Source organism: Marmota monax, unplaced genomic scaffold (genome assembly GCF_021218885.2).
Source record: "Marmota monax isolate L192 unplaced genomic scaffold, Marmota_monax_Labrador192_F-V1.1 WCK01_AAM20220418_F8-fsc00199, whole genome shotgun sequence".
NCBI lineage: Eukaryota > Metazoa > Chordata > Mammalia > Rodentia > Sciuridae > Marmota > Marmota monax.
In genome coordinates, this window is record NW_026694340.1 from 166,573 (window position 1) to 182,215 (window position 15,643).

The window sequence follows — 15,643 nt, forward strand, 5'->3', positions numbered from 1 at the left end:
GGCCCCTGGCAGGGATCCAGAACACTGATCAGTCGGCTACACACTGACCACCTACTGCGGGACCTTGCGAGCCAACATCCTTGGTTTCTGGTCCCAAGAAATGAACAAGGACGCAATAAGTCTGTCCCCACTTTGGCTCAGGGCCTAATCTGATCAGTAGGTCCTCACAATAAGGGGAGAGGGGCGCTAGAAGCCAATGGAGGTTGTTGTGGAGTCGCAATGAGCAAGGCCCCCCCATCTCCACAAACCCAGCTGCTTCCCAAACCCCACACAGAGCCCGCCGGAATTGGGGGCGACCTGGAGACCTTGAAGGGACAGCCAGCAGCCCGGGCGGGGGACTCCACAGCCACGGGAGTGTAACACCCGCACCTTGGGCCAAGACAGCACAGCTTACGGGAGATGGAGGTCAGGGACCAACAAGGACGACGCAGGGACTTACCCACTAACAGCCAAAGGGAACCCCCCGACACCAGGAAGAAGGTCAGCATGTCGATCAGCCGGGCCCAGCCTGGCCCGGCACGGCCTCCAGGGCCCGCAGCCCCGCAGCCCCACTGTAGCCGCGCTGCCGCGCCGCCGCTGGGTATTTTTAGCCCCCGCCTCCCGGCTCCGCAGCTCCCCGCCTCCCCGCGCCGCTGCGGAGACTGGGCGGGAGGGGGAGGGCGCGGCGCGCGCTCCGCACCAGAGCCCCACTCCCCGCCCGCAGCCTGGCCGGGTCGGGTCTCCGCCCGCGCCGCCGCCTCGGAACCGCCGAGCCCGGGCGGGGGAGGGGTCGCAGCGAGCAACAACCCTCTCGGCCTCCGCCCCCCCCCCCCAACGTTCTGAGGAAACGGGCTGGAGTGGGGCGCACGGGCGACGAGCAGTCGTCACCCACCCCACCAACGCGCAACCCTTACCTCCGCGCGACCCGGCGGTCTGGGTTTTATTGCTAGGCAGGCTCAGGTGGGAGCGAGTCGCAGTCACTTGTCTGAGGAGTTGCAAAAGCTGATGGGCTGAGTGCCCACTGAGCGCCCACCCGCCGTCGGACCTAGTTTGAAGAACTGGCAGCCTGTGGGTGCCACATCTGCGATCCAGTGAGGGAGCCATAAGGGTCTACCTAGGTTCTGCAAAGTAGTGCCCAGATCTTTTGGGGATGCATCAGGTCAGGTCTGGGGCTGCACAAGGTCGCAGAAGCTTCATGTGGTCCTGGGCTGCCAAATGTGGTCCCCAGTTATAAGCATGCCACATGAAGTCACAGGCAGCCACATGGAATCACGGATGTCGCATGAGTTCAGAGACTTTCATGGTCTTCATACACAACAGTGTGGAGCACATGAGGTCTCAAGCCCTTCATTAACTACTATGAAAGGCCATACAGCCACTCAGTCTCAAATGGCCCCACAGCTGACTGAGGTTTGGACATCATTTCAGTGCCTGAGACTAAAAGGAGGAAGCCCAGTTGCATAGTTTTTTTGAAATAAGAGCAGGCATCCTGATAGGGCCTCAGACATTTACACCTCGATTTCAGGATCACCTCCTCCCAAAGGTCTTGCTTCTCAAACATGCTAAGTCTACTAAGCTTCCAGCACCGAGGACAGCGCTCAGGCAGCCCTGCCCTCTCCACAGGCAGCCCTATCAACCCTGGAACCGGTTAAGAACCCAGGAAGAAAAGGGTAGGAAACTAGAGAACAGATATCAGAAAGCTGATGGTGGACAGATGAGATCACTTGCCTTGTGTGCATGTAAGCCCACAACTTAGCAGGTAGGTGTGGGGACCTATATCCATAGCATGAGTATCTGGCATGTGTGCACCCAGGTCTGTCCGTGTGCAATTTATAAAGGCACAAGTCTGCAGATGTGTCACTTTCAGTCTTTAAAATAGAATCTTTTCACAGGCTCTGGATCCTGGGAGAGCTGCTCTTGCTTGAACTCAGGCGCAGCCTGGCAAGGACTTTGCTGAAATCTCAAACTTGGCAGGGTTCCTTCAAGAGGTGTCAGAGGCTGTGTGACAGGATCCCTCCCAGCAGGTGACACAGTTGTCAGAATCCCTCCCCCAACACCACACTCCCACTGGCAGCAGACTAACTGAAGACCCAGAGGTTATCAGGACACTCAGGAGAAACCAGAAGACTGGGCAGAAAGAATGTATCTCCCCAAATCAGATTAGCCTAGGGATTTTGGCAGACAATTTCTCCTTAGGCCAGGGAACCAATAAAGTGTTTCTTCACAGAGTAAGGGGCCCAGGATCAGGCAGAAGTCACAGGCACTGAGAACTGCAGGAGTGCTCCAAGCCCCTGGGTGGCTCCTGGCAGCCTCCTCTCCAGAGTGATGTCATGGGACACATTTAGCCTGGCCTCCTGCAGAATGTCGCATCCGGTTACTTTTCCTACAGATGTCTCTGCTCCTTGCGAATTTTTTGATTCAAAAACCTGTGTAGGAGCTGTGACTGATTACAGCTTAACTGAGTATTTTTCTGTTTTCCTGAGTATGACTTGGCTTCTCCTGAGGGATGGAAACAGGAAGGTCCTGTGCCTGGCTGTGGGATCATGGCCAGGTCTCTCTCCTCTCCAGTGGGTAAGGAGATTTGTTCTTTTCTGTCCTGGGTTCCCAAGGTCTCCTTCCTTCTTTGTGGGTTCTCCATTCATGGACCATCTATGGGCAGCTGTGACTCTGAGGCTTCTAGACTTCTTGAGTGCCACAGTCATGGAACCCAGCAGGAAGGAACCTAGAGTCATGCTGTAGGGTGGAGGGAGCAGGCGGCCTCTTAGACATTCCTCTTGGTCAGCAACAATGGTGGGCAACTCTGTTCACACTTATTTCCACCCACACTAGCATCTTTGAGGGCTAGCAATTGTTTTCAACCCTAGCTCAGGGTCTGGCCCAGTGAGTACAGAGACCACTATCCCTTTTGGCAGGGCAGAACATCTGCTCAGGCCACAGAGCAGTTCTGGCCTCCTCCTATCCATTCATTCTTTTAGCTTATGTCCACCTCTAGGTACCCTTTGTCTGGCCTCCTGCTGGAACTTGGAGGCAGGTAAGACAAATCAGAAACAACAATAGCCGTAGTCTAGCATGGTGAGCTTGGTGACAGAGGACTGATCTTATTCTAACCAGGGCAAGGTCTCCTAGTGGAGGAAATATTCAACCTGAACCATAAATATTTGTGTGAGAGTTTGCCAGGCTTCAAAGTGGGGCAGAGTATACCATTTCTAGACCTGTGTCTGTTTCTGTCATGCCATGCAGCCCTGGGTAAGCTTCTGCCCCTTTCTGTGTTCATTGGTACAAGGAAGTGCTGATCCAGAGACTTCAAAACCCATTAGGCAAGACTCTGCTGCCTTTTTTATCATCACAGTTGAATGGTCACCCTCTAGGCCTGAAAGACACAGTGTCCACTGCATTCTGTCTGTTAGTGGCTCTAAGAAACAGCGTAAGATGAGCTCAGCCATTATGGGTTCAGGTTTTCCTGCTCCTACAACATCTGAAATATTTTTCTTCTCTGACATTGTCATTTTTCTTCTCTGACATTGTCGGGGGGCTCAGTTATTTGTATCTCCCAGGCCTTTTTGAACACTTATATTTTGTTAGTGTCTCACATTGTAATTATATCTTTCCAATGAAGCTCAGAAAATTCTCTTTTTCAGCCTCTCTTAGGCTGGCCCTTCCTAAGGATCTTAGAATTTTTCAGTGTGAGATGCCTCCATGAGTCTTTGATCCCAAAGCTTGTAATATAGTGCTATATATAGCAATATAGTGCTATATTCTATATTCAATATAGAAATAAGGGCAGCCATCTTAGCACAAGGATGGTAGCAGAAGCAATGGTTGACAGATGATTCTGGGAATTATTACTGAAAGATGAAATTTGAGGCTCTTTCTTTCTTTCTTTCTTTCAGTACCAGGGATTATTGAACCCAGGGGCACTTTACCACTGAGCCACATCTCCAGCCCTTTTTTATTTTGTTATTTTGAGATAGGGTCTTACTAAGTTTCTTAGGACCTCATCAAGTTGCTAAGGTGGGCTTTGAATTTGTAATCCTCTTGCCTCAGCCTCTCTTGTTGCGGGGATTACAGGCATGAGCCATCACACCTGGCTTGAGGCTGTTTCTTGAGCCTTCCCAAAATGCTGTGAACCACCTAGCACTCTTTATTTAGCATGCTCCTTTTCTGCTTAAAACAGTCATTTAATAGGATTTTGTTTTTTAGGGTCCAGAACTCAGATTGACCTCCTCACTGTCTCACTGCTAAGCCCTCTAGAGTTTGTGGCTATAGGGTTAGGGACACAGCACAACACATCTCCTGTCCCCATAACTGCATACACTAGTAATTGGAGGCTCTGGCTGGTGAAACCAGATCTTTGCTCTCCTTTATTTTGACAACCACAAATCTAGAGAACTGATCCCAAATCTTGAAATTCAGCAAAGAATCTACTCAAGATAGCTGCCCTGTCTAGAGCAAAGGCTTTGAAGACAAGATGAAATGGTTGGAGACTGGTAAACACTCAATGCATGGACCCCAACCAAAGATTAATAACATTTTTCAATTTGGAAAATATAGAAAAAATATGAATTGAAATCACTTGTATTCTATCCCCCAAAGATAATAATCAATACAATTTTGCATATTTTCTGATAACAATAGCATCTCACATTTATATAGTGTTTAGTATATGCCAGGCATTATTTCTAGACACTTTACATGTTATGGACTGGCTTGTGTTCCTCTCAATTCAGATGTTGAAGCCCTAACCCTCAATGTGACTGTATTTAGAAATAGAGACTTTAAGGACACAATTAAGGTTAACTGAGTTCATAAAGGTGGAACACTAATACAAAAGAACTATTGTGGGCTGGGGATGTGGCTCAATCGGTAGCGCGCTCACCTGGCAAGCGTGTGGCCCAGGTTGGATCCTCAGCACCACATACAAACAAAGATACTGTGTCCGCTGATAACTAAAAAACAAATATTAAAATTCTCTCTGTCTCTCTCTCTCTCTTTAAAAAAAAAAAAAAGGACTATTGTCCTGATAAGAAGAGACACCAGGAATAAAGGTCACGTGAGGACACCAAGGGAAAGAAGTCATCTGCAAGCCCAGGAGAAAGGTCTCAAAAGAAACCAACTCTGACATCACACTGATTTTGGATTTCCACCCTCCAGATATGTGTGTAAATAAAATTTTTTTGTTTAAGCCACCCGGTCTGTGGTATTTTATTATTAAATTTCTAGCAGAACAAGACAATATGCTAACACATTTAATGCATAAACATTGTTTTCTATCCTTGTATTGCACAATTTAATAAGTGTTTATTAAATGAATGAATGAATGGTAGATACTGTTATGGTTGAGATCTGGACTCTCCCCCAAAGACAGTTCATGTGTTGACAGCTTGGTCCCCAATGCAGCAATATTCAGAGGTAGCAATATGCAGAGCAGTATTTACTTGCTTTGGGCAAGTGACTATATCTAACCTCATCAATCTATTAATATATTCATAATTTATATGGATTTAGAAGGTAGTAGAAACTATAGGAGGTGGGCCTAGTTAAAGGGAGTAGATCCTTGGGAACTAGACTATGGGCTAAAAACCTCTCAAACTGCAAGCCAAAATAAATCTTTCCTCCTTTAAGTTGATTTTTTCAGGTATTTTGTCATAGTGACAAAAAGTTAACACAAATATTGTTTATTCAGTACCATATGCTTTTTAAAAACTTGACAATTAAGTATTTCTCCCATACTATTACTTAATTACATTTTTAAAATAGACATGTGATATTAACAGTAAATGTTGCGTCCCCACAGTACTAGGCACTGTTCTAGGTTCTGGGAATATAACAGTGAACAAACAAAAAATCTTGCCCACATGGAATGCAATTGTTTCATGGAAATGCCTTTGCCCAACTGTCAGACAGGAATTAGCCCACTTATTTGGGAATGTTTCTTTTAATGAAAATTCTCTGAGAGAGAGTCACAATTAATAAGATCCTTTTCCTTTTAAAAGGCCAATTAACAACTGAAGGGCTTCTGATGCTTCTCTGAACCATGGAAAGACAAAGCATTTTGAAATTGTTCTTAGTCCACTAGGCTGGGAGTTAGTACTGGTCAAGCGGTCAGCACCTCCAGGTTCCTAAAGAAACACCTGTGCATAGGTTCCCCATTCATGCAAGGTCAAGATTTGGTGCAAAATAAACTACATTTTAAATATTTGGAAAATAAAACAAACTAGAAGAAAATAGAGTTGAATGTTATGCCATGTGAGGATGGTAAGGGCTTTTCCTGTACAACATAGAAAGCAGAAACCACAATGGAAAAGAGGGGTAGATTTGAGCGTCTGACTACATGCAAATTTAAAATGTCTGCAATTTAAAAACCACCATTTAAAAAGTCGAAAAGATAAATAGATAACTTGCAAAAAAATATTTATGCCACAAAAACACAAAGTTTGATATGTAACCCAAATTAATAAAAACAACACCCGAGTTAAAAATGTGAACAGGCAATACAAGGAAGAAGAAATGATTTTCTTTTTTGCCTCACTGCTCACTAAGGTGAAATATAATGTAACTGTCTGAATGTTTGTTCTTCTTCTAGAAACTATGGTAGGTTCTTCTTTCAGAGCCATGTCACAGGGCACTGACCCCAGGGAGAGGAGGGAGAACCTGCATTCCATCAGCCCCTTCACTCATTTGGAAGTTGCCATCACTATTCCCATATGCCCAGAATCCAGTTCCTTTCTCTCAGTGACCTCAGCCCCACCAGTCAGGCCAGTTGATTTCTCTTTTAATATTGTTTTAGTTGTAGATGGACAAAACATCTTTATTTGTTTATTTATTTTTATGTGGTGCTGAGGATCAAACCCAGGGCCTCACACCTGCAAGGCAAGCACTCTACCATTGAGCTACAACTTCAACCCCAGGCCAGATATTTCTAACAATAAAATCAGAGTGTGGGTGTATCTGAGGGTCTGATATCTGCAAATCCTTATTGAGGACAGTTTGGCAAGATGTGTCCTCCAAATACTCTTATCCTTTGATGACTACCAGTGAGTTTGCTTAGAAATTAACACAAAGAGTGTGGAAATCAGGAATTATTTGTTCCTCAGAATTGTCATTGAAATATTATTTATAGTAATGCCAAGTTGGAAATTTGGCATTAATGCCCAATCACAAGGCTGAAATTTTTTTGTACCTCTACAGTATGGTATACAAAACAGTGATGCAGAAGATTGCATAATGACAGAGAGAGGTTCGTGGTATATATCCAATTGAAAAACAGCAGGTTATGAGAGGATTCAAGATGGCAGATTAGAGGAAGGTTGCATTCCTAGTTGTCTGTGGCTTGAGATTCAAGCCTTAGGAGTACTGCTTCTCAGAGACCTGGGTGAAAGAGGGATTTCACTAAAATTCAATATTGGAGATTCAGAGTATCTTAGAGACTCATTTGGGTACATTTGCTCTGTTTCAAAACTGGCTGCAGAGAGCTGAAGCAGGAGCTGTTTTAAGGAGGCCACAGCTGCTTCTGTGGGAATCAGGAGATCAGAGCAAACACTGCCATACTCTACCAATAAGTGCTTACCATGTGGCCTATGGGGAACATAGCAGAACATGAATGAAACAGGCACAGAGAAGAATTTATCCAGGGGGACTAAAGCAAACGTGAGCCCAACTTGCTTCTCCTTGGACTCTGGTGGCTCATGTGACCAACTAAAATGGGTTAGGAATCTGAACAGATGGGTGTGAATACATTCAGAGATTAAGCCTGGGAAGACTGTATTCTTAGGCAGCAGAGTGTTTGGAGGATTGGCTCTCTTGCCCCATGAATAGAATTTTTGTGAGATTTCTGAGAGCCAGACTCCTGGCAGATATCTGAAATTGCCAGGTCTTAGAAATATGTTGATCTAATCTCTCCAGAGCAGATACTACCCAATACCCCTGTGGACTGATAAGTCCTAAGTCCCACCCACCAGAACTCCCTCCACATAACTGTTAAGCAGCCCCACACTGGAAGTCCATCCATCTGGTTCATGCAGACTAAACTTCAAGTGATAGTACTTCCCATTCCATATTACCTCATACTGGTAAGAAAGGAAGCTGAAACTTATTTCAGTCAGCTTCAATATTAAGCCATTCCAAATGGCAGCTCTGAGAGCAACACAAAAAGAGAAAGGGATTAACAACCCCCACTCATGCTCTTGTTGTCAGTAAAGAGTTAATTAAGAAATGAAAAGATATTTGGGTAGAGCACAGAGGCCCATACCTGTAATCCCAGTGGCTCTAGAGGCTGAGGCAGGAAGATCATGAGTTCAAAGCCATCCTCAGCAACTTAGCAAGGCCCTAAGCAACCTAGTAAGACCCTGTCTCAAAATAAAATACAAAAAGGGGGCTGGGGATGTGGCTCAGTGGTTAAGCACATACTAGGATTTAATTCCGATTACCTAAACAATGAAACAAACAAACAATCAAAAAAGATTAACTAAAAAAGACTAAGACTCAACTATTTTATTATGTTTTCAGGAGATGCATTTTCCACATAAAGACAGCCACTGGCTGAAAGTGAAAGGATAGTAATTGATATACTATGAAAATGGCGTCCCCAAACAAGTAGGAGTAGCTGTTCTTATGTAAGACAAAGCAAACTTGAAATCAAAATTAAATCAAAAGAGACAAAGAAGGTAATTTCATACTGATAAGTGAAACAATACAACAAGAAGATACAGCATCAATATTTATGTCTTAAACATGGGTTCAAGTAATGATATAAAAGAGACACTGCTCAAATTGAAGCCTCAGATAGACCTCACTACAATAATGATGGGTGATTTCAACCTCTCTCACCATTGGATAGATTATCCAGACATGGTTAAGACTCTTGGAAGCTGGGTGCAGTGGTGCATGCTTGTAATCCCAGTGGCTTGGGAGGCTGAGGCAGGAGGATTGCAAGTTCAAAGCCGGCCTCAGCAACTTAGTGAGGCCCTAAATGACTCAGTGAGATCCTGTCTCTAAATAAAATACAAAAAGGGCTGGGATGTGGCTCAGTGGTTAAGTACCCATGGGTTCAATCCCTGGTGCACCACCACCAACAACAAAAAGACTCTTTGGACCTGAAAAATATTATAAATAAAATGGATTTAACAGCCATCTATAGGATATTTTGTCCAACAACAGCTGAATACACTGTCTTCTCAGTGGCTCATGGAACCTTCTCCAAAGTAGATCACATTTTTTTTTTGTGGCCTACAAAGCAACTTTTAGAAAATATGAAAAAAATGTTGATATAATTTCTTGCATCTGATCAGATCATAATGGAATAAAAGTAGAAATCAACACAACAAAACCCTACAGAATCTATAGAAACACATGGGGATTGAACAATAATACATTTTTGAATGATGAAAGAGTGATTGACAAAATCAAGGAAGAAATTTAAAAATTCTGACTTAAATGAGAATGGTGATATAACACAGCAGAACTTCTGAGACATTATGAAGGCAGTTCTAAGAGAAAAGTTTTTAACTCTGAGTGCCTATAAGAAAATCAGGAAGATCCCAAATAAACATCCTAATGATGCATCTCGAGGCTCAAACTAACCAAAAGAAAAAGAAAATCCAAATTAATAAAATTAGAGATGAAAAAGGAGAAATAATCACAGATATCACAGAAATCCAGTGGGTCATTATAGACTATTTTGAAAATATATACTCCAATAAATTGGAAAACTTCAAAGAAATTGAAGAAATTGAAACATTTCTACTTGTATACAATACAAACTGACAAAACTGAATCAGAGGACACAGAAAACCTAAACAGACCAATAACTAATAATGACATAGAAGAAGTAATTAAAAGCCTTCCAACAAAGGAAAGCCCAGGACCAGATGGATTCTCAGTTGAATTTTCCAAACCTTTAAAGAAGGCAACACTCCTCAAATTATTCCATGAAATAGAAAGGGATGGAACACCTTCAAATTCATTCTATGAAGCCAGTATCACACTCATACCAGAATTAGATAAGAACATACCAAGGAAAGAAACTACAGAGCAATATACCCAATGCATTTAGATGCAAAGATACTTAATAAAATATCAGCAAAGCATGCTCAACAACATATTAAGAAGAATGTACTCCATGACCAACTTGGTTTTATTATAGAGATGCAAGGATGGCTTAATATATGCAAATCAATAAATGCAATTCATCACATAAATATAATTAAGGTAAAAAATTACTTAGTCATTATTAGATGTAAAGAAGGCCTTCAACAAAATTCAGCACTCATTCATGATAAAAACCCTGAAGACACTCTGATAGAAGGAACCTTCCAACATCATAAAGGCTATACATGAAAAACCCAAGGTCAACCTCATAGTAAATGAAGAAAAACTAAAAGCATTTCCTTTAAAACCCGGGACAAGACAGAGATATTCCTATTTAATACAATGCTATCATTGTATTAAATACATTTAATACATTCTTATCATTCCTATTTAATACAATGCTAGAAATTCTAGCCAGAGCAATTAGGAAAGAGAAGGTAATAAAAAGGATAAAAATAGAAAAGGAAAAATTCAAATTATCACTGTTTACAGATGATATAATCTTATACCTAGAAGATCCATAAAACTCCAAAGACTACTAGAGCTAATAAATAAAGTTGGCAAAGTAGCAGGTTACAAAATCAACATACAAAACCAATAGCTTTTCTATATACCAACAATGATCTGCTGAGAAAGAAATCAGGAAAATAATTTCACTCACAACACCCTCAAAAACATACCTAGGGGTTCAGGGGTTGTGGCTCAGCAGTAGAGCACGTGTGTAGCATGTGTGAGGCCCCGTGTTTGATCCTCAGCACCATGTAAAAATGAATGAAAAAACCCAGAATAGCCAAAGCAACTTCAAGCCAAAAAAAAAGAATGCTGGAGGCATCAAAATACCTGGCTTCAAATTATTCTACAGAGCTATAGTAACAAAAACTGCATGATACTGACATAAAAAACAGATACATAGACCAATGGTACAGAATAGAAGACACAGAGACAAACCTACAAATTTACAGTTGTCTCATTCTTGACAAAGATGCCAAAAACATACGTTGGAGAAAAGACGGCCTTTTTACCAAATGGTGCTGGGACAATTGGTTAACTCAAAATGGATTATAAAGTCCTAGAAATCAGACCAGAAAACTATCCAACTCCTAGAAGATAATGTAGGGTCAACCCTCCAGAGTATAGGTATAGGCAATGACTTTTTCAATAGGACCCCTAAAGCTCAGGAAATAATGCCAAGATTAATAATAGGATGGCATCAAATTAAATTTAAAAACTTCCTCACAGCAAAGGAAACAATTAGGAATGTGAATAGAGAATCTACAGAATGGGAGAAAAATCTGCTAGCTACACTTATGACAGAGGATTAATATCAGAATATATAAAGAACTCAAAAAACTTTATACCCCCAAAATTAAATAACCCAATTAGTAAATGGACAAATGATTTAAACATACACTTCTCAAAAGAATAAACACCAATGGCCAACAAATAAATGAAAAAAAATGTTCAACATCATTAGTAATTAGGAAAATACAAATCAAAACTACACTGAGATTTCATCTCACGTCAGTCAGAATGGCAGTCATCAAGAATACAAATAATAATAAATTCTGGAGAGGATGTGGAGACAAAAGAACACTTTTACACTGTTGGTAAGATTGTAAATTAGTGTAACTACTATGGCAAACAGTACTGAGGTTCTTCAAAAGCCTAGGCATGGGACCACCATATGACCCAACTATACCACTCCTTGGTATTTGTCCTAAAGAACTGAAGTCACCATACTGCAGTGATACATGTATATCCACGTTAATAGGCGCACAATTCACAATAGCCAAACTATGGAATCATCTTAGGTGTCTATGAATAGATAAATAGATAAAAGAATGTGGTAGATATAAACAATGGAGTTCTATTTAGCTATGAAGAAAAGTAAAATTATATCATTTGCAGGAAAAAAGATAGACCTCGAGACTATTATATTAAGTGAAATAACTTAAACTCAGAAGGTCAAGGGTTGTACGTTTTTCTCTCACATATGGAAGCTACAGAGAAAAAAGGAAAAGTGCGGGGGGAAATCTCATGAAAGTCAAAGGGAGGTCAGCAGAGGAAAGGGACTAAGAGTTGGGAGGTGGGAACGAAGGGGAAGTGCTAGGGAGTGATATTGACCAAATTATATTATTATTGTGTGCATGTCTGAATATGTAACAACAGATACCATTATTATGTTTTACTATAATGCACCCATTCAAAAATGTGGGGGAAAAAAAAAGAAAATTCAGCATTATTTCTACTATGTTTAAAAGCATTTACATACTTTTAGCCCGCCGCCAGCACAGGCTTCATAAATGAAGGTCCAGAAATCTCTAGGGAGTTTTGATTTAAAGAGACAGACTCTACCTTTAAACCAGCTCCAGGACTGCTCCTCCTAGCTCCAGCCTCCAGCTACCTATTATGGTAGTGAGGTGAGAGAGAGAGAGAGAGAGAGAGAGAGAGAGAGAGAGAGAGAGAGAGAGAGAGAGAGAACACGCCAGGGAGTAGACTTTTATTCGGGAACAAAAAATTCTGGGGAAAATCCCATCCAATGAAGATTAAGGGGGGCAGTGTCCCAAGGTCAGGGGTAGTGGCCAGACATGCCTCCACACGGACAAACCCTCAGACCTGAGAAGGGTGGGGAAAGCTCTGGACAAAAGATGCGGCCCGGGTTCGAGCCTCAGCACCACATACAAACAAAGATGTTGTGTCCGCCAAATACTAAAAAATAAATATTAAAATCCTCTCTCTGTCTCACTCTCTCTTAAAAAAAAAAAAAAAAAAAGATATGGCTAAGCGCCTCTCTCCCAGGGAGGCAACTCAAATCACGTGCGAGGATGGCCTCCCATACATACTCATGGAAAAAAAATGGGAGGAAAGTTAATAGTGGTTATCAGTGAGTCCTGGAATTATAAGTTTTATTCTTTGAATTTGTATTTCCCAAACTGTCTTCAATGAATAGATATTTTTGTATCAAGGAAAAAAAAATGGTAAGTCCTTTCCATAGTCCTCTCTTGGTTCAGGAAGGACTGGGATGCTGAAGAGGGAGAAGCAGGTTCTGAGAAGATCAGAGAAATCATAATGGGGCTGCCTGCCATGTGGCATGAGTGGCAACTGGGGCCTGTCACCTCCTGACCCTTGTCTCCTATCATCTGCCTAAGCCATCCCCTTCTGTTGTGTCATGTGAGGATGACGGTGAGTGGAGTTGAGGAGAGTGTTCTTATCATCACACTTATTAGCAGAAAAACTGGCATAAATCAAGCATGGGGGAAAGGAGAAGAGAATTTCTCAAAGGTCCCCTGGAGGCTGACATCCCATTCTCAGACCCCTTATGGAGATCCAAGAGATCAACACCTAACACACAGCCCACATGCACTCAGACTCCTGGGAAAACAAAAGTAGTGCTTCAGCCCAGGGAAGAAACAGGGGCACAGAGCCCTTCAAAGGTCAGGGAGAAACATTTGCAAGAAATCTGCTAGAGATTGGTATGGTGGAGCACGCCTCTAATTCTGATAACTCAGAAACTTAGGCAAAAGGATCACAGCTCAAGGACAGCTTCAGCAACTCAGCAAGCTCCTGTCTCAAAATAAAAAGTGAAAATGGCTGGGGATGTAGCTCCATGGAAGAGCTACCCTGGGCTCAATCTTCAATAACACACACACACACACACACACACACACAGAAATCTCCTAGAGGTTGCCACAAAGAAACACCCAAAGACCTCAGCCATCCAGAAAACCTATCAACTATCAAGGTGGGGCCCCAGAAACCATCTGAGCCACCTGTCCTTCCTTCCCTAACCCTATAGAGGCCCAGGGAGGGACAGGAACTCGCCAAAGACCACACAGAAAATAAAGATTAACATCAAATCAAAACATGGGCTTTCCCTCCCTGCCTGAGGGTCTACTCATCACCTCTAAGGGAGTTTTTCTTTTTTAAATTTGAAAACATAAATAACCCTGGCATTTATATAAATGATTTGAAACAATATAAAATATTATTTATCACCAATTCAATTTGAGGTAAATATTGATATAATTTGATGTGACACCAAAATTTTAAACTAAAATAGGTCAAAATTGCATGTAAGGGAATATATCTCATTTGGTAGAGTGCTTGCCTTTCATTCACAAGGCCCTGGGTTCAATCCCCAGCACCACACACACACACACACACACACACAATTGCACATAAATACAGGCATAGAAATCATATATGAAATTTTAACAGATTAAATATATAAACTGAATTTCCATGAAAATAAAATAGAATCTCTCTCCAGAGTGCTGGCTGGTATGAAACCCAGCAGCTGGGGACAGGACCTAAGAAATTGCTAAGCATCAGAGAGGTGTGACTGAGTGTATTATGAGTTCAGTCTCCTCCTAGTAATTCTAAGACAAAGGCGGCTAGGATTATTTCTGCAACAACTTTTTCAGGAAATATCTGCTATCATGATTCCTGTCATTCTATTCCTAACTTTATGCCAGCAGCAGCCAGGTCTACTCAGGGTAACCCTGTCCCCTGGTCACCAATGACTGGTCCTGGTGATTAATAATTGACCTAGTCACTGAGCTCATTGTAGTTCTTCCCTGGGAATTTGGATTTGGAGCTTAAAATCATTTTCTGCAGAGAATATAAATAAATCTGTAAAGAACATGAACAATGAAGCAAATATACTCAGTGAAAAGATGAAAATCAGGGAGGATTGCATTGCTGGGTTTTCTATGGGACTGATGATAGTCAGGGAAATTGGTACAAATTTTTTTTTTTAAATTCCTACTAAAAGAGATCTCAGTCTCAACTATGCTGCATCTCAAAAACAAACAACAACAAATCCCAGATAAAGATTTTTCAGTCTATCCAGAATGAAGTGGGAATTTTGGTAGCCCCCATTTCCTGTTCTGACCATAGGTCCCTGACTCTAGAAAGCCCAGTGACCCTCAGATCAATCCACTTTTAGTCTTTAGCTGGCTTGAGCAGGTTACTGTTGCTTGTGACCACCTGTACTAGTTCATATATCTCACTTGACAGATGAGGAAGTTGAGGCTTAGAGAGCACTACTCAGTTTCCCAAGGCCCACAGCTATATTGAGATTTTTTTTTTTTTACAGAGTACCTTTATTCATTTATTTTTATTTGGTGCTGAGGATTGAACCCAGAGTCTTGCATGTGCAAGGCGAGTGCTCTACCGCTGAGCCACAATCCAGCCCCTACACTGAGATTTGAACCCCAAACTATCCAACTTCCAAGCCTGTGTTCTTATCATCACACTTATTAACAGAAAAACTGGCATAAATAATATAAGGTGGAATTCACAATTCAGTATGTTTTTTTTTAAATGTAAAAAAGGAAAAAAATAAAACAATTAGAGTTAACTCCTTAGGAAGAGGCAAATTGAATTCAGGAGTCTCTCTGCTTCATAGTGAGAAATTATGGTAAGTACACCCCCAAAACTCCAGTAACCAGTCTTTTCTCTCATGCCCGAAACTACTACAGCCTTGATATGGTTTTTGTGGAGGCAAACCCGAGAGGAAAGGAAAGAGGATATCCCCTGCATCTGTAGAAACACAAGAACCAACCACCAGCTCTGA

General features: G+C 42.0%; 1 protein-coding gene and 1 long non-coding RNA gene across 5 annotated transcripts in view; one reads left to right on the forward strand and one right to left on the reverse strand.

The window, feature by feature from the left end:
* The window catches only part of Acsl6 (acyl-CoA synthetase long chain family member 6), a 54,561-nt gene extending 53,970 nt beyond the window's left edge, over nt 1-591 (reverse strand). For 2 of the 4 annotated variants that reach the window (XM_058586504.1, XM_046467603.2), the window contains exon 1: nt 440-590. In XM_058586504.1, coding sequence (XP_058442487.1) covers nt 440-488 — 49 coding nt within the window. In that variant the 5' untranslated portion in view covers nt 489-590. Of the gene's footprint in view, nt 1-439 lie in introns of all 4 variants that reach the window. The other 2 variants (XM_058586505.1, XM_058586507.1) reach the window with 2 other exon arrangements.
* Nucleotides 592-2,338: 1,747 nt separating this feature from the next.
* Nucleotides 2,339-5,165, forward strand: LOC124109088 (uncharacterized). Its single transcript, XR_006856868.1, has 2 exons — nt 2,339-2,550; nt 4,987-5,165. It is a non-coding gene; the product is annotated as an uncharacterized LOC124109088 (long non-coding RNA).
* Nucleotides 5,166-15,643: the final 10,478 nt, after the last annotated feature.